General features: G+C 34.8%; 1 protein-coding gene across 1 annotated transcript; it reads right to left on the reverse strand.

Moving 5' to 3' along the window:
• Positions 1-8,054: 8,054 nt before the first annotated feature.
• LOC111394183 lies at positions 8,055-12,323 on the reverse strand. The gene is made up of 6 exons (XM_023019951.1): positions 11,719-12,323; positions 10,820-11,031; positions 9,463-9,745; positions 9,293-9,378; positions 9,106-9,197; positions 8,055-8,881 (listed from the first exon to the last, which is right to left on the reverse strand). Exons 1-6 carry the CDS (start codon positions 12,076-12,078, stop codon positions 8,625-8,627), a joined length of 1,290 nt encoding a protein of 429 aa, XP_022875719.1. The 5' UTR covers positions 12,079-12,323; the 3' UTR covers positions 8,055-8,624.
• Between the last annotated feature and the right edge of the window lie 6,074 nt (positions 12,324-18,397).

Genomic DNA, 18,397 nt, shown 5'->3' on the forward strand with positions numbered 1-18,397 from the left:
AATTTTCAGATAGAAAAAGAATAGGAATGGTTAGTGATTTAATTGAGAGCATATTATAACGGTCATAACATCCTGACCGTTGCCTGAAGTGATCTGACGGTGTACGCCGCATTCACAACGGTCTATTTTGTGCCGGACCCTGATCTGACGTGGCATATAATTTTCTTTTTCTTTTATATTATAATCTTTTTAAGAAAAAAAGTCAAAAGCAAGAGGGGTTTGGATTTCTTCAGCTTTTGAATTTCAACGGTCGAGTTAATAAAGAACGATTAGAACTGTAGATCTGGTACTTTGCAGAGTGAATAAAAATGGACTTGGGTAATTAATTAGCAATAAGAGGGATATGATTAATCAATTATTATTTAAATAATCTGGATATATTGTTAATACTTTATTAGCCGATTTTGTATGTTACGCTCGACTGTAGTAAATAATTGTTTATTCACTTGAGTATGTACCTATACAAAGAATTCATATTGTGAATTTTCAAAATTCAATTATAAAAAGATAGTAGATTTTGCATAATCTATATAAAGAGGAATTTTGGTGCAACTCAATTTAGAAGCATGCTAGACATCCAAGGCCACATGGGCCCTGGACACATAGAAATTATCCTTGATTTACAATGGGGGCTCTTCTTCTTATGCCATTGGACAAATGATGATTAGTGGATCGAGTATTCTGAATGCGTCGTTCACACAAAGTATTTACGCTAGAATTAGTTAAAACATCACACAAATTTTTTCTCTATTTGAGGTTCAAGATAGAATTTTTTATTTTTTATTTTTTATTTTTATTTTTTTTGGTTACGGACTAAAAGTACTTGTTAAGATTCACTTGCACTTGAATTTTCAAGTGTATTTCGTGAAAGTTTTCTTGTTCTACCTTCACGGGAGGATATTAGGGTCCGTTTGATTGAAAAGATGAAATTGAAAATGAATTCAAGGGAATTGAATTGATTAGAAATTATTTTCCTGACAATTGTAAATTATTGTGTTTAATTGGTATAATTTTTCACGCGAAAAATGTTGAAATAAAAGTATTTTTTACTGTTCATTTGGCTTTATTTTATATGAAAATTGTCAATTAAGGGATAGATTTTATTGGTATTAGGGTTGAAATTTGTTTCCATTGCAAAAAAAAAAAAAAAATATGTGTATATATATATAGAAATTCAAGAAAATCATCAATCTTTTGATTTTCGTTTGGCTTTGTTTTACATGAAAATTGTCAATTAAAGGGAAATATTTTTTTACAGTAATTCTTAAAATTTGTTTCCATTGCTAACAAAAAAAAAAAAATAAAGTTGCTACACTAAACCGGTTGATGAGAATTCAATTTCCTCCAAAAGAAGGAAAAAGTTTATGTGGCAACAAAATGTGGAAAATGAATTCCTTGGAAATTTTTGCCAATCAAACACCCAAAATTTGAAAAGTTGGAATTCCAATTCCATTTTCCATAGAATTCAACTCCTATCAAACACACCTTGAAAGAAAAATATCCTTGTTGGATCTGATATCGAATAAATTTCGGATGATAATGTTAAAACGATATTGGATAATTTATATCAATACCTTAGTGATAGCTCGACCTAAAATACAATTTAGGCCCACTTGAAGCAACTCAATTAAGTTGATGTTGCTCATAGCCCAACACTCGTAGATGCCACAAGTTATTGAGTTGGATGGTGATATTAGTTGGTCCATTTATTCTTAACATTAGCCTTTTTGTTGGAGGCCCAATATTTTGGTAAATATGTGCGAGCGGAAAAGAGGCAGCCGAGTGAGAGGTGATATTCAACCATTGTTTTCTCTCCTTCTTCCTCCCATTGTGGCTAGGGATGGCAATTCGAGCAGTCAAAATCGAAAACTACGATTAACCAAATAGAATGGGGCGAAAAAAATAGAAACCAATGGTTTAATGAGGTAGATATGGTATTTGATTTTAGTGATCCGGTTCGGGGTGGGGGGGTATGGTATTTGCGTCGTCGCCTCGCCCCGAACCGATTACCCATTTAAAAAAAAGGGGCAATTGGACTTTTCATTATTCTTTCTATTATAATTGTCTAGTCCAAAATTTATGTCCCACTACCGACCCATTAAGTAACCTAACCCAGTTACCACTTATCCACTAAGTACTAACCCTACCACAAAGAAAATTGAAATCAAATTCAACAAGACAGTAGCCAATAACCGTCGTCACTTGAGTCTCTACAATGCATCCCCAAAATTTTTTCTTCTCCACAGCGTTTTCTTTTTTGCTCGCCATCGTCATCCCTAAATAGGATGGCATTTTTCTTCCCCTTATTTGTTAATTGTTGTTGTTGTAATCTGTATTTATTTTTGTTTTTGTTGAGTTTAAGTATTTGATGAAATGTGATTTTCTTTTCTCCACATAAAAGGTGAATTTAATGAACTTAGTCTGCCTAGAGATGTTAAGTTTTTTATTGCTGGAGGAACACGATAATATTAAGAATGAAGATTGAATATAAATTGAGATTGTAGCTTTTAAGTTATTAAGTAGGAATCAAATTCAATGCACAAGGATCAAAGGGTTAATGATATTGTTTAGTATTGTTATGTTGATAATATTGTTTATTAAATTTGGATTTTACATTTGAGAATTGGGATATTGTTTGCATTTTCATTTAGGATGTTGTTTGCTGCATTGGCTTAATATTATGTTTTTGTTTTCATTGACTTTTTTTCATAATTTTTTTTTTTATTTCAACGGCTGGACTTATAAAAAATAATTTATTTTCATGGTTATTACCGAGCTGAACAGAGATACAAACCGAACTGACTTACGTGGTTATGGTGCGATTAGGGTATGACAAAAAAATTAGTGGTTCGGTGATGGTTTTGACCAAACCAACCCCGAACCGTTGTCAACCCTATTTCAGGCTTGAATCTCTCTGCGGCTCGTTCATGATAACTTTTTTGAATTTGTGTGAACTAGCGGATCAATTGCTTCGTAACGGCAGCGAAGGACTTTATTTACACTATTTCGTCAAATTAGAAGTTTGAAAGTGAAACAAATTTTGCTTGGAAACTGAAACTTCTTAATCGGCAAAATCTTCTTATGTCGTTTCATTAAAGGAAAGGCTCGACGAAGGGATCACCACCGCCTTTGTGTTCTTTGTGGGTTAGAAAAAACGGTAATTGGAGTGGAAAAATAGAGGCAACCAAAGTATAAAACGGTTGTGGGTCGAGCTTGGCTAAAGTGGTGTTTATTTGGCTATTTTCTAACCCCGAATCAATGATTTCTCGAACCTTCCGAGCAACAAATGGTATCAGAGCATGTTGTGTTGAGAAATTTGAGATTATATGAGATAGTCATGTGTAGCTTATCTTTTTCCTCTTTATGAGCCTCTTTTTTTTAGTGTAGTGATTTTTCTACTCTCTTTGTGAGTGCCACATTCACATTTTTCTTTGTGAGATATATCTTTTATGGACTTTTTTGAGTATTGATGTTAGAGTAACCCTGGATGTGTGGTCGATTTAAATTGAGCCCTAATCTTTGTGGTTGTCAAAAGTGTTGATCTCGTACTATGTTTGGGGTGCATTAGCAGTATAAAATGCCTAAGGGTGCATTGGTGATATGTACGAAAATGTGGAGAGTATACATTTGGATCATGAGTGGAGGTATGATTAAATATGTGGAATCCTTCATCTAGTAAGACCCTGATAAGGTAAAATGTAAGAAAGACATTTCTATCACTTCTATTAGGTAAAAATCCATTATCCACTTAAATTAAGAGAAATGAGGTAGAGAGAGAGAGAGAGATGGTTATCCTATGGACTTAAGATCTATAGAAATTTACCAGTCAGACATGAGTTAGTGATCAGTCTAATGAGCATGATAGGAGATGAGAGTAGATATGTGTTCTCAGAATGTGAGCAACAAGTAATAAGATAGGATAAGTGTGATGAAATTTCTTAGTGAGGTCATTTATGCATTTGTTGCATATGTGTTGGCCCTTTGATTGATTAACTTGATATTAGTCTGTTGTTCTGTGTGAACATGTTTGAAAAGATCTGTGTTACCCTATATTATATTTTCATCGCATGTTTATTTGCTCTTGATTGATTACTGTGGTTATTTGCTTCTACTTGAGTGTTTATTGACCTTAGTTCTAATAAGTATATAGAACATGTATGTTATGTGTTTCGGGTTTGAGACACGAGATAAGGTCTATGATACCAAATTTATTTATTACCTTAATTATGCAAATATAAACTGTGTTTTGTTTGCTTTCAGGTTAATTCGGTATCAAGGTGATACCCAATAAATCTTGGGGCGATGATGTTAAAACGATGTTGAATAATTTATATCGATACCTTGATGATGGGCTAGACCCAGAAACAATTTGGGGCCACTAAAAATAACTTAATTGAGTTAATGTTGCTAGTGACCCAACACTCGTAGATGACCCAAGTTATTGAGTTGAATGATAATATTACTTGGCTCATTTATTCTTAACATTATCCCTTTTGTTGGAGGCTTAATACTTTGATTATATGGACCACTTGACTTGGCCCAAAAAAGTAACCTAATGTGTTTTTTGCTTTCCATCCTTCCATTTTGCTACTGGCGTGTGTGTGAATGTGAAGTTTGCTGGAGGAGTAAAAGTGAGAGAGAGGCAACCGAGTGAGGTGATTTCAACAGTAATATTCAACCATTGTTCTCTCTTTTCCTTCCTCCCTTTTTGGCTTGCAAATCACCTCCCCTCCCCCTCCATTGGTGTCCTTTGTGGGTTAGAAGTGTTGGGAATCTACTTAAATATGCGCAGCGAAAATTAAAATAATTTTCAATTCCCACGAGAATTCATCTTTGTGTTTAGATAAAAATTGTGATAAAAGTCACACCTTTTTCTAGATCTGCAAATTCCTTTACTTTTCTTTATTCCAATGATCTTGATTCGCCACCTACAGCTGTCCAATTGTCCAGCCTCCAACGATGATCCACACAGAGAACAAGATTGTTGCTACCAGGATTTTCTCCTCTTGTACAAGCAAGAAATTATGAGAAAACTCATTGGATTGAAAACTCTAGCCATGTATTTATATAAACTCAAACGGGTCTAGCTTGGTCCGATCCAATATTTAATTAATCCATTTAATTAAATTCGGTCCGTGAATTAATTAATCTAATTAATTAATTCGGGCCTATAAATAACCAATCCAATTAATTAATTTATCCAACGATTGTTAAATTAATTAATTGACAAATTGTAATCTTCCAATTCTCTTTTGTGTGCGACCTATCAGGTTCTCGATCACGATACCTAACGACGTGAAATATTATTTTGATCTAATCAAAATTGATAAATTAAAACACCCTTTTAATTTATCACCAATTCATACTCGACGTCTCAGATTTACATCTAGCAATGTGTCAGGACAATACATGTAATGAAGAATGTAATGTGGTATGACAAAACCAAACTCGTTCGTTTACCGTGAAACTATAATCCTTTCGTCAATATGATCCGATCAATTACGGGATATGGAAGTGTGTCAATTTCGAATATCGATCATATCTTTCACTCCACTACTAAGTTAATATAAGTCGAAGACTCCTTTTCGACTTATGAGTACACCTTGGTCAAGAATTTCGTTATCGACTTAATTGAATGAAACGCAGATCATAATCTCCCACTATCTAAAAGTGACAAATCCTCTATTGGACGTTCACAACCTTCATACGATTCTTGACATACCCGAACGATGCTGTATTAACGGCTCTTGGCAGAACAACATCCAATACCGTCAAAGCATGACTGTCCTCATATAAGATACTATGACGACCTCAAATGACCAATCCAACTACCAAACAGTAGAGATTAACCACTGACATTCAGATAGTTATCCACGTGAAATCTATCGGTGGGTCTCCAATATTTTGTTCTATAACAAAACATCCACATGTTCATTTAAGTGTCACCACACTTTAACTTGTGAGATCAGCTACTTACTTCACAAGTAAGAAATGTCACACGTGATGGTCTATCCTTAATAACGATATTCGTATCTCGTTATTACTTACGACCACGGACGATTTAAGATTCAATCATATGTAATTTGTATCTCACAATCACAACTCCTTGTGATTAACAAATTACGAAAATTTGAATCTACGGACTCTGTTATTTATTTAATTGTCTATTAATTAAATAATAGATCTGCCATTAAATTACATTAATTATATATCAAAAGTATTTATATTCAAGGTTGATTGGACCTATGGCATAATACTTACAAGAAGAAGGGTAATCAAAGTGGAAAAATAGAGGCAACCGAAGTGCAAAACGTATGTGGGTCGAGCTTGGCTAAGGTGATGTTCGTTTGATTGTTTTCTGAGCTCGAATCGAAAATTTCTCGAAACTTCCGTGCAATCGTTCTTGATGAATCTTTTGATGTTAGTGTTAGAATGTATTTTACTCCAAATATTATTGATCTGAAGTAAATTGCCAGCACCATATCTGCATTTTGTTGGATGCTCAACTTGGATGTGAGAACTTGTTAAACATCAGTCATATTCATGTTATTTACATTTTTCTACGAGTTGGTAGGCTTGATTTTTCATCATTAATTTGTAACGGGAATGGAAAGGGACGCACTGGATACAGTGTACTAGTGCATCCGTTTATTCAAGCACGTTTAGTATAATGTATTTCTCGAATGAATAAAATCGAGGTATAAGAATAAGATGGATTATGATGAATTGTAAGGCGTTTGATGATACACACACACACATATAGACTTAAATTTACTCATAAGCTATTGTTCACTTTTAAGCATTTTTGTCTTATGAGTGATTTTACATGTAAATGAAACTTTTTAGCTATATGTAATGTTATTACTTGCACATAATTTTTCTCTTATAATTAATTTTTTTGACATATAAGCAAGTTTTTACCTAGAGGAAAATCCTTGATATTATAACTGAATTTATATTATATAAGTAAAAAATAATATAATCTAAAACTTAATTATTTACTTATAAGTAATTTTGACTGCAAATAGATGTTATTTTTTCTTGTATACATGAGAGGGTAAGGGGTGGGTGAATACTAGTCCTAACAGTGGCCTGGGAGGAGGTAGGGCGGGCGTTTTCATATTAAACCATTGTCATGTTATAACTATATGTTTATCGCCTTAATCCATCTATTTATAAGGATTAAATTTATTCGGATTCATGAATTTCGATCAAATTTCCTTATCTTAATGCATCTCAGCTTTGAATCTCTACATCAAGAAACGATCTCCAGTCTACGTTTTTCAATGGATAATACATAAAGCCTCAGTAGAATCTGTTAACGCAACTTTTGGCAATCCTGTATCAAATCCAGTTCATGAACAGCATAATAAAACTAAACTAAGGAAATTGAGGCTTTAGAATTGAATTGATATCCACCAGCAATAGAAATTATGTTTCGAAAAAATCTTCTACCGTTCGTTGAGATCAACCTTCAAAACCGAAGGTAAAATCTAACACGACTTATTTGACCATTAGCATTGCAGACAAGAGTAATGCAACTCTTCTGATACGAAGGATGCTTTTGATTGTAAATATGAAATTTGCATGGAAAGAATATAAATTCTAAACAATTCAATTGCCTAAAACTTATTTGTATGAAAGTAGTGATTAAATGTGTTCGATTGATTTAGTTTTCATTATAGAAAATATTATACTTATTCATTTTTTATTGATGGGTAGATGTGAGAGAACGGATAGATAAGAGAAAGAAAGAGAGAGAGAGAGAGTAAATTACTTGAAAAGTAATAACCAACCCTCCCTAAAGAAAATAATTTTCTTATTTTTAAGGAAAATATGGTCACATGACCAAAAATTGAAAAATGTTTTTCATGGAAAACATTATCAATCAAACACTCCAAAAGTAGAAATTCGGGTCGAAAAATGATGTTTTTCATGAAAAATAAAATCAATCAAACACACTCTAAGATAAGAATTTTTCAAGAATAATTAACTTTTTTTTTAATTAAAAGTAAAAAAGTATTATAAGAAATATTTGCGACGATATTACTTCATGAGAACTCTACTGCTATGGGTTTTTATATGCATTCTAAAAGTACAGAGAACACAAATCGTTCAAATTTTCATCACTGTTGCAGAAATTATCAAAATCAAGGGTTTCAGTAATACACTGATGTCTCATACGGCTCAACTGCCTTCACCACAACATAACAAGAGCATGATTGTTATAAAGAACGGCAAAAATGGAAACCCACTTTGATTACCCTATGTCCTCACAAGAGGCCAATTCGCATCTTGGTGCTGATTATATCTCCTGTAAGTCTCTAAACAACATAATGATGTGCAAGGCATCCTATATCCCACACCAGTCGATTTTATCATCTAAGGTGAATTGACACCCAGCCAAAGCCACATGATATATCCTACTTTCCTGAATAACAACGCTATTGAAGGTATTTTAAACGTGCCCATAACACAAGAAAGCTCAAAAAAACAGGGCACAATCTTTTACCAGGCTATTTGGTCGGCTGAGAAGAGGGGGGTAGTTCTATAGAAGCTCAACTTCAAAAAATGATCGCCCCGCAATTGGCACGAAACTTCTGCTCACCAAAAAGAGACGCCCTTCATCTCCTTTGGGAGTAGTGAGTAACAAAAAATTGGTAATCATGGAGAATAACCTGCAAATTGCGAAGCCAATTGTCTGCAGCTTGCAAAAGAGAGTTCTCTTGCTCGTGCTCATGAGCTGCACAAGGACTCAAAATTGAACCTGTTAACTTGTATGAAGCAAGGCCAAAGACTGGTAATGAAATCTTTGAAGACGGATCGACAATTCCACGGACTTGCCTAGTGTTTGCAGCATGAAATTGAGGCGCAATATTACCTGTACATTCACAGTGTGTCAATGAAGGACAATGAAGACAATCCATGCACATACACACTCACACACATGCGGTGACAAAGAGATAAAGAGTTTTCTTTTCAGATTTTTATTTATTTTTTTTTTTTATTTTTTTTTTTTTTCATTTGGGGGGGGGGGGGTTTTTTTTTTTTCATTTGGGGTGGGGTGGGTGGGGGGTAGAGAGAGAGAGAGAGAGAGAGGTGTACTTCTAGAGCGCGTTGACAAGGAATGGAAGGTCAAAAATGATGCGTCCAGATCATGTAGTGTTGGGCCTATGGGTATTCTGTAAATTGGATACCTGCAACAAATTAAATTAGCAAGATCAAGTTAAGAACCAGGAACATCAAAAACAACAATATAAAAAATTGTATATAATATATGCAAGAATCATACCAAGCTACACACATCCAACTTGCTGGAAGTAGATCACAGCTTCTGTACTTCTTCAGTTCAGGAAATTGGGAAGCAAGAACGGAAATCTGCACAAATAACCACTTTTAAGGACATAAAAAACATGGACAAATGCAGATTGAATATTCTAAACTCTAAAAAGTGAGGTATACCTTGTCAGTTAGTGGTCTACGGTTATGTGGTTGTTCTTGTTCCAAATATTCAAACGAGAGCAATCCAGGTGAACTTGAAATTTCAGCTTCGTCACTGGATGAACCGATGACAGATTTATCTCTCAGTGCGAGTTTGTTAAGACGTTGGGAGTTAGAATTCATGAGGTTCTGCTGATTCCTCGACCCATCCACAAGGGATTTCAAACGCCTATCAGCTTCACAATCACTGTTGCTAGCACTACTTGTTTCCATTGATGCAGCATCACCCTCCTCACCAGGCCTCCTGAAGAAAACAGTTAGCACGTGTTCACCAAAACGAGAAACATAAGTTTGGCTATGTCCATAGGAAGCTTCTCTAATTGCATTTTTCTTACACAAAAATGTTGAGATCAAAGGAAAATCAGTTTGTGTGATCAACAAGTTAGTTATATCTGATTAGTGATTAACAATCCTAGATGAACACGGTACTCTAATGGATAAGCATTCTTATTTTTAACTAAGCCCCCATTTGGCCCCCATTTTTTGGAAATGAAAATGGGTAGAATAGCGTTTTTTTGAAAAATGAGTGGTTGAAAAAAAAGGAAAAGTTTTCGATTTGTGTAATATTATTTTATGGAAGATTGTGTGGTTGAAAATAGGAGAGAAAAAAATGCAATTTAATGAGATTCAAACATGGGATAAGTATATCGGATATTGCTCCAACTTAACTATCTTAGTACAGCAAACTCGTCGTCGTGGAATATATAGATATAAGGAAGCACTTAGTACATAATTATTTGCCACTAAAACTAGGGGATAATCGTGAACATGAAATCCAAGCTTTTAATATTTTCTTCTGTAGCATGCCAAGTTAAATTTTTTAAATTGTAATCATAATGCCTCTAATGACTTCATTTTAGCCCAAAATTCTATTACCAAATGCAGTGCGAAGCAAATTTCTACTCAGAAAGGGAACTAGCATCATATAATATATATGATATATCAGACGAACCCCCCCCCCCCAAAGGAATGTGACACAAGGGACAGTGGTATACGTACTGGTACAAAACAAGTAATGAATAACAGCAGAATTACTCACGAAGGCGAATACATGAACAATAACACATTGAAAAAGCTATCATTACAAGATTTGCCTATTAGATTTATAGTACAATGGGAAAGTCCCATGAGTAGGTGATCACAACAACAACAATCCAAAGGAATGAGACCCTAGTGATTATGTTGTAACTACCAACACAAACCAAAAATGAAGTACCATAATTACTTACCAAAAGCAAATGCATAATGACAACCTAGCCAAATTCAACCAAAGATCAAGTACCAAGACAATCAAAGAGTACTCGTAATTAAGGCTTACCTAAGTGATGAAGGAGGCTTCTTAGAGTCTATGTACAACTGTATGCCCGACAAGTATGGAACATAATACTGTATGATTCGGTCTTTCTCATTCAATATCAAAGGTACTCCAGCACCATACACACTCCACTCGTTAAAAGATTCCCACAGATCATCCAGGCAATAAAATGGATGGGACACTGCTTTCCGCATTCTCCATCCCCTTGCATTGGCCTGTCAAAACAATACATGATGATGCAAATTAATGACCTTTACAAAACTTTTTATTTGATAAATCTTCAAAAATTGCTAAAAACCTTCCATAGCACTTTTGTAAATCTTTTGGAGAATGGCTCAAATTATTGACCTTTAGAAACCACTTTCGTAGATTTTCTAACTGCTGTCAATTGATACCCTTCCTAAACGAGTTCTTTAATCAAACCTTTGAAAAAGCTGCAAATTAACAGCCTTTTGAACAACAAGGTTCATAAAGTTTCAAAAAAGCTGAACTAACAATCTTTTGAGACCTCCGTTCTCATAAATTATTTGAAGAATGAAAAAAAAGGAAAAAAAAAAAAAAAAAAGCTTCATTTTTTCAGAATTGATCCAAAACAAGACATCTTATTGAATGCAACCTCTAAGCCTTTCCCTTTTATGGACACATTTAATTGGGTTTCGAATGGGAAAAAGAAAGCGCGCGGTATCACATTCACTTTTAAATCCAATTTTCAATACGCAATCCAGTGATCCTAACAAGAGAAAATAAATTCAAATCAATTATTAATACAGTGAAGACATTGAAGCTTGAAGTTGACTTCGTAGAGAACGGAATTTTTGATTTGGTAATCCAAAAAATAAATCATAAAGCGACACTGTTTTTCCTTTCTTTCCCTGTAAACAAAACGGAGGTTTAGGGTTTACCTCAGCCTCGCACTGTGCAGGAATGAAGGGAGTTACAGATTCCATCAAACGATCCAAGTTAGTAACTCCAACAGGCGGTGGTGCAGGAGGCGAAACCGAGCGGACAGAATCCTGTTTCGACAATGCTGCATTCGAACCATCAGACTCGCTTCGGTTTCCCGACTCCGCATGGGCAAATGACTCCGTCTTCACCGCCGCCCTCTGCAACTCCTGCTGCTGTTGCTGGGGCATCAACTGCTGCTTCTGCATCGAATGTTGTTGCTGTAGCAGCAATTGCTGTTTCTTCCGTACTGCCGGTGGGTTGTAAAATCTGTCTCCCCCATGGCTACGCGACACCGCAAAGCTTCCCTTACCTGACATTAATTACTCTATCAATTTAAAAGAATCGAAAGTCCGTATGTATGCATACGAATTTTTGTGTCTTGGATGGGGATTTCTTCTTTAACGAAAGAAGAATTGAGAGGATCGGTGAATGGGGGTTGAATTGAAATGAATTTAGATTGGAGAAATTCGGGTTTTTTGGAGGTTTTTAAAGAGTAAGCTGCAGTGACTCACTGTTGTGGAGGAGATGGAAGGTTGTGGCTTACTTCCTCGGTTGGTTTTACATTGAAACAAAATTCTTCAACGTGTATTTGATTGACTTAGAAACTAATCATTTTTCGCCAAAGTTCTTACTTTTTGATTGTTTGATTTGATTGTGATTCTTTCATGAAAATTAATTTGTGATTATTTTTTTTTTTTAAATAAAGAAAATATTTTTGTTAAAAATTAAGTGAATCAGACACATTTAATTAATTAATAATTTTCATTCAATTGTCTAGATTTTATTTTCTTTCCATACAAATTTCATAATTACAGTCAAACATACCCTAATTCTCATACTCATTTTAAAATACACATTCACATAATGCAAAATCTTACACTTAGATTCAAAACTTTTATATATTTTTTAACCACACATTCCCAAAAAATCACTATTCAGTATGTTATTTTTTATAAAAAAAAAAAAATAATGGCCATCAAATAGCGGCTTACTTATGTTCACAATCCAACAATGTAAATGGGCATTCGATATGACATGCTGTATTTAATTGGAATTTTTGAAATTATAAACTTTTTAATATTCTCTAAATATATATTGGTGTGTTCATATAGGTTTTTATAAATTTTAAAAAAGACTTTAAAAGTTATGGAACTTTATTGATTAAAACTTTTTAAGAGTATTCTATAAATAAGGGGTATTCAAAATGTCAATAGCTTTTAAAGACTATTACACCTTGTCCAACAAGATATGTCACGTGAACTAGTTGAGAAAATATAAGTTACTCAACGCCCGTGCTCCATGTCATTTCATCTTCCTAAGTCTAGCTAGGGCTCTTAGATACAAGGCAGAAGTGATCTCAATTGAAGCAACATGACGGAGATTGAACTTTCATGTCTGAAGCAAGGTATCACAAGTTTCGGTGTGTTTCCATAACGATGAGCGTTTGCTTCACAAGATATCCTATATTACATTGCTTCGACTTAAGGAAGAACTTTTCAGATAGAAAGCCTAGGACATATGGTTACTACTTTTCAGTTCATTTAAGGTCATCACAACCTAGGACAGTTGTGATTGAATTAAAGTTATATTGTTCACCCGAACCAATGAATTTAGCCGCAAACCACCTACCAAGAAAAACACAAATTAGAATTGAAATACATCATTGGATTTAAGAAGAAAAGGCGACGAAAAAAATAAAAGGAAATTTTGCGCCAAGCTTGAATTCTCCTTCTTCAATGAATTTTTCAACCTTTAGCTCTTTGATTTGTATTTTCTCAACTTAGTCTCCAAGAATCTCTCGAGTGAGCTCAAGGGTGGATTCAAGAATTTGAGTGAGTTATGGCGATTATTAACCGTTGACCATCAACGATTGCAATAGCAACGTTCTTTATAAATATCTAATTAAATAATATTAAAAAAAATCTTTAATCAATATATAAACGCACTAAAAACATAAAAATCATTTACATATGAAAAGTAAAAATCATATACTAATTCGAGTGAGTTAGGACTTGGTGCTCTTACTATGGTTGTATCTTTTCTCTCTTCCTCATTTTTTTGTGATTGGTGCATATTTTTCGTCTTTATCAGCCTCTTCAACTTCTGCCTCTTTATCTTTTTTGCCCAGCCTCTTCACATGTATCTCTAGTAGTTCTACTCTATTTTTGGTTGTAATAGTTTGCACCTGCTCTTTTGGATTTATCATTTATTGCCTAGCAATGTCCCTTGTGAGCATTCTGTAAATTGTTAAGCTATCTGATCAATTTGTGTCTCCAGCCTCTTAATAGATGCTTGCTGATTCTAAAAGTTTGCGTCAATTTGCTGAAACACTTTGTCTGTCTTTTGTATATATTGATTGAACATCTCTCCCAGACTTGAATTTTTTTTCTTGTTAAGCATTATTTGAACAATTCCCTTGCTGATTGCCTGACCATCTAAAGTTGGGGTGTTGTCTCCATCTTGGGTTATATATTTGTCCATGTAAGTTAAAATTGCGGGAAAGTAAAGTTCACTTATTCCTCGGGAAAGCCAATAGACACACAATTTCTTATAAAATGATTAGCTCCACAATTTTCACATGATAGACTAGCCATCACTACATGTGCTTCTTTTATTTGTGATTTTAGCAGTAACTCTACGCGTTTTGTTAAAGTTGCTATATGTGCATTGGTAGATATTGTGCTGTCTAATTCATAAATTTCAGCTGCTTTCTGTGGTATCACTCTTTTTTTATGAAGACATTGAAAGTGTAGTGACAATTAACTTGAACAAAATCATGCATTGTTGTACGGATTTTCCTATGATCAATCCATCAATAAAGGAATCCACTTGAGATTTTAACATTGGTGAAAGTTTTGTGTAGAAGTATTGCACTTGATTACCTATGGTTATTCCATGATTTGGACACTTTCTCATGAGCTCCTTAAATTTGTTCCACGCCTCATGATAACTCTCCTCATCTCTTTGTTGAAATGTTCGAATTTTCAATTAGATTTTTGCTACTTTCGCCAGTGGGAAGAATTCGTTGCATATTTTTCTAATCAGTTTTTTCCACGTAGTAATGCTTCCAATGTCACATCTAGTAGTGTATAGGAAAATAACTGCAACTTAATAGCGTCTTCATTAACCCCTGGAACATGAAAATTCTGACATTTTTCGAGGAATCTAGAGATATATGTATTTGGATTTTCATGAGCTAGACTGTAAATTGGAGTCTTACTGGTCAAGTTGATCCAATTTGCTCGTATCTGAAAATTGTTCACCCTAAAATCTCGATATACTATACTGGAGCGCATGGGTGCTATTATGGGCGTCAAGAACATTGAGATTAGCGAGTCTCCTTCATTTATCTCCACTCATTCATGTTGCCGATCCGATGATGTCACTACTTGCTTATACCAAAACGTATTTGTACGTAAACCTTTTAAGCTAAGCCAAACATTCTTGATATCTCATGCAACAAAAATAGCTATGCAATTCTTGTTTTTAATAAATTTTGGTTCAGACTCAACTTTATGAATTCTTTTCAGACTCTCTCTTCGGTTCATTGCTAACTACTTTATCCCTTGCATCACAATAAATTTCATTCATTGCCTCCCTATGTCAATGCCATGTTTAAATTAAACAACATTGTAAATCATAAAATTCATTTCTGCATACGAATTTGATTAAAAGATTCTGAATGTACAGGAAGCTACCTTAAAAATTGGAATGCTTGTAAAGAACATTTACACTACATCTTGAGGGGGAGTATTAGAGTTGTATAAACTGCACAGCACTGTAGGCATTGTGCACAATCCATTTGTTCAACTGGATGGTTAGTTTAGGTAGCTATCCAGCTGTCACCAGCTGTGTCATTCTTTTGGTGCCAACACTATATTATTTATACAGCTTTATACATTCTCTGTGTGATTTTGGTTCAATAATAAGCCTCTCTTATTTTCATCTCAATTCTGAATCTGATATGGTGTCAGAGCATAATCCTTTTCGCATTCATCTTTCTTCTTCACAGATTTAATATGTTGCTTGATCTCCTTTTTTTCACAGATTCTGTTGATATGCTACTTGATCTAATCTCCATATGGAGTCATTACAATCCAAAAATCAGTCTGGTTTGAGGTCATCATTAAGCAAATCGGCCATTGATGGACCTTCAAGCTCTTATCTCTTGCATCATTCAGTGAGTGATTCGCGTACTCACAATTTCCAGAACTCCTCTAGCTCTAAGCTGCATAATTCACAGCAACCTGGGATTAGAAGGTTCATTCAGAGGTTGAATCCTAATTAGTATCAACAATCGTTGTCGATGTTGTCCAATCATCTAGCATCAAACTCAAAAACAGCAGATTCTGATTATCAGGACAGAAAAATTACATCACATAATACAAGTATATGCCATTCTATACCTATTAATCCAGTCTTAAATTCCAAAGAAATTTGGATAGTGGATTCAGGGGCCACAAAGCATGTTTGTTCAATTGCTGCTGCATTCATAAATCTGAGAATTATAGATGATTCTATGTCATCCTGGTTGATCAAACAAAAATTCCAGTAAAATTATGTGGGGATGTAAGATTAAGTTCAACTCTAGTACTGCGAGATGTGTTGTTTGTGCCACGGTTCAAATTCAATCTATTATCGGTTAGTGCATTAACCCTCGGGTCACAACTCTAATTGAATTTCTTTCATGACTGCTTCATCATTCAAGATGCAAAATCTAAGAAAATAATTGGAAAGGTGATAGAATACAAGACCTATATGTTCTTGATGTCAAGATTCTGAATTCATCTTCCAATGCTCTTGTTAACAAAGTCTCTGAACAAGTGTAGCACAATAGGCTTAGTCATCTTTCCTTCAAAAGACAAGATTGGTTCAAGGATCAATTACTGTGTGATGCTTCAAATTTCAATGAACATATGCCTTGCTACATTTGCCCCCTTGCAAAACAGAGAAGGCAGTCATTTGATTCAAATAACAACCTTTCCAGTACTATATTTGACATCATACACTGCGACATTTGGGGGCCATATTAGGTTACTTCATTCTCAGTGCATAGATGCTTTTTAACTTTGGTGGATGATTGTTCAAGATTCACTTGGCTGTATCTGTTGAAGCAAAAAATCTGATGTTGCAAGCATAATTCCCAGATTTTTCAATATGGTCAGCACTCGGTTCGATGCTAAAATTGAAATGTTCGGATCAGGCAATGCAAATGAATTGGCGTTCACTGAATTCTTTGCTGAGAAAGGGGTAATGCATCAATTCAGCTGTGTTGAAAGACCACAACAAAATTCTGTGGTCGAGAGGAAACACCAACATCTGTTAAATGTGGTTAGATCACTATTTTTTCAGTCACAAGTTCCCATAATGTTTTGGTCTTACTGTGTATTAACTGCAACATTTCTCATAACAGAATTCCATCTCTTATATTGAGACACAAGACACCTTATGAAGTCCTACATAACAAACCTATTGACTATTCCTCCTTAAGGGTGTTTGGGTGCTTAGCCTTTGCATCTACATTGACTGCTCACAGGAATAAATTTCAACCACGAGCTCGAGTATGCGTATTCCTGGGATATTCTCCTGGGGTGAAAGGATACAAACTTTATGATGTGGAAACAAAACAAGTTTTTATATCAAGGGATGTTATGTTCCATGAAAATATCTTCCCTTTTCATACAATCATAATGGATGATCAAATTTTGGATCCCTTCCCTAATTTGGTACTTCCTATTCCCTATCAAAATAGTCATACAGATTTACCCAATACCCATCTGGAACACAGTTCCACTCTTATTCCATCTGAACACACTCACATCCAACCTTCCATTGATCCATCATCTCCTCCACTACCTTCCAATGATATTGTTCTAGATGATACCACTATACTGATCCACCAGCAATATCTGCGCCTCATCCTATAACCACCACATGACAGTCTCAAAGAGCTAATAAACTTCCTAAATATCTTAAGGACTACCATTGTAACTTGATTTCTCAAAATCATAAATATGTTTACTACCGACCCCATCACATTAAACACTTCATATCTTATAAAAATCTCTTTCCACATCATAGACAAATTGTTTTAAATGTATCATCTTATGTTGAACTAGAATTTTTCCACCAAGCTGTCAAACATCCTCAGTGGTGTGAAGCCACGAAAGAAGAATTGCAGGCCATGGAGAGGAATCATACTTTGTCTTTGGTCCCTTTACCCAATGGCAAGCATTCTGTTGGTTGCAGGTGGATATTCAAGATGAAATACAATTCCAGTAGATCTATTGAAAGGCACAAAGCTCGCCTTGTAGCAAAAGATTACACCCAACAAGAAGGCATAGATTATTTTGATATATTTTCCCCGGTTGCGAAGATTGTCACTGTCAAAGTATTGCTGACTCTTGCAGCTTACCATAAGTAGCATTTGGTCCAACTTGACGTCAACAATGCCTTCTTGAATGGAGACTTATTTGAGGAAGTTTATATGGACATTCCACCTGGTCATGAAGTTTCAAAGACTGCTAAACAGGGGGAAAGGCTGGTTTGCACGCTGCATAAGTCCCTTTATGGCCTAAAGCAAGCATGATGGCAATGGAATTCGAAATTTACACAGGCAAGAATTCAGTATGGTTT

This window comes from Olea europaea, chromosome 1 (genome assembly GCF_002742605.1).
Source record: "Olea europaea var. sylvestris chromosome 1, O_europaea_v1, whole genome shotgun sequence".
Taxonomy (NCBI): Eukaryota; Viridiplantae; Streptophyta; class Magnoliopsida; order Lamiales; family Oleaceae; genus Olea; species Olea europaea.

Coding starts and splice junctions, on each gene's coding strand:
- LOC111394183 (XM_023019951.1), bottom strand. CDS start 12,078: ATGTCAGGTAAGGGAAGCTTTGCGGTGTCGCGTAGCCATGGGGGAGAC. Junction 9,746..10,819: donor AAGCCTCCTTCATCACTTAG/GTAAGCCTTAAT, acceptor TGTTTTCTTCAG/GAGGCCTGGTGAGGAGGGTG. Junction 8,882..9,105: donor CTTGTCAACGCGCTCTAGAA/GTACACCTCTCT, acceptor GTGAATGTACAG/GTAATATTGCGCCTCAATTT.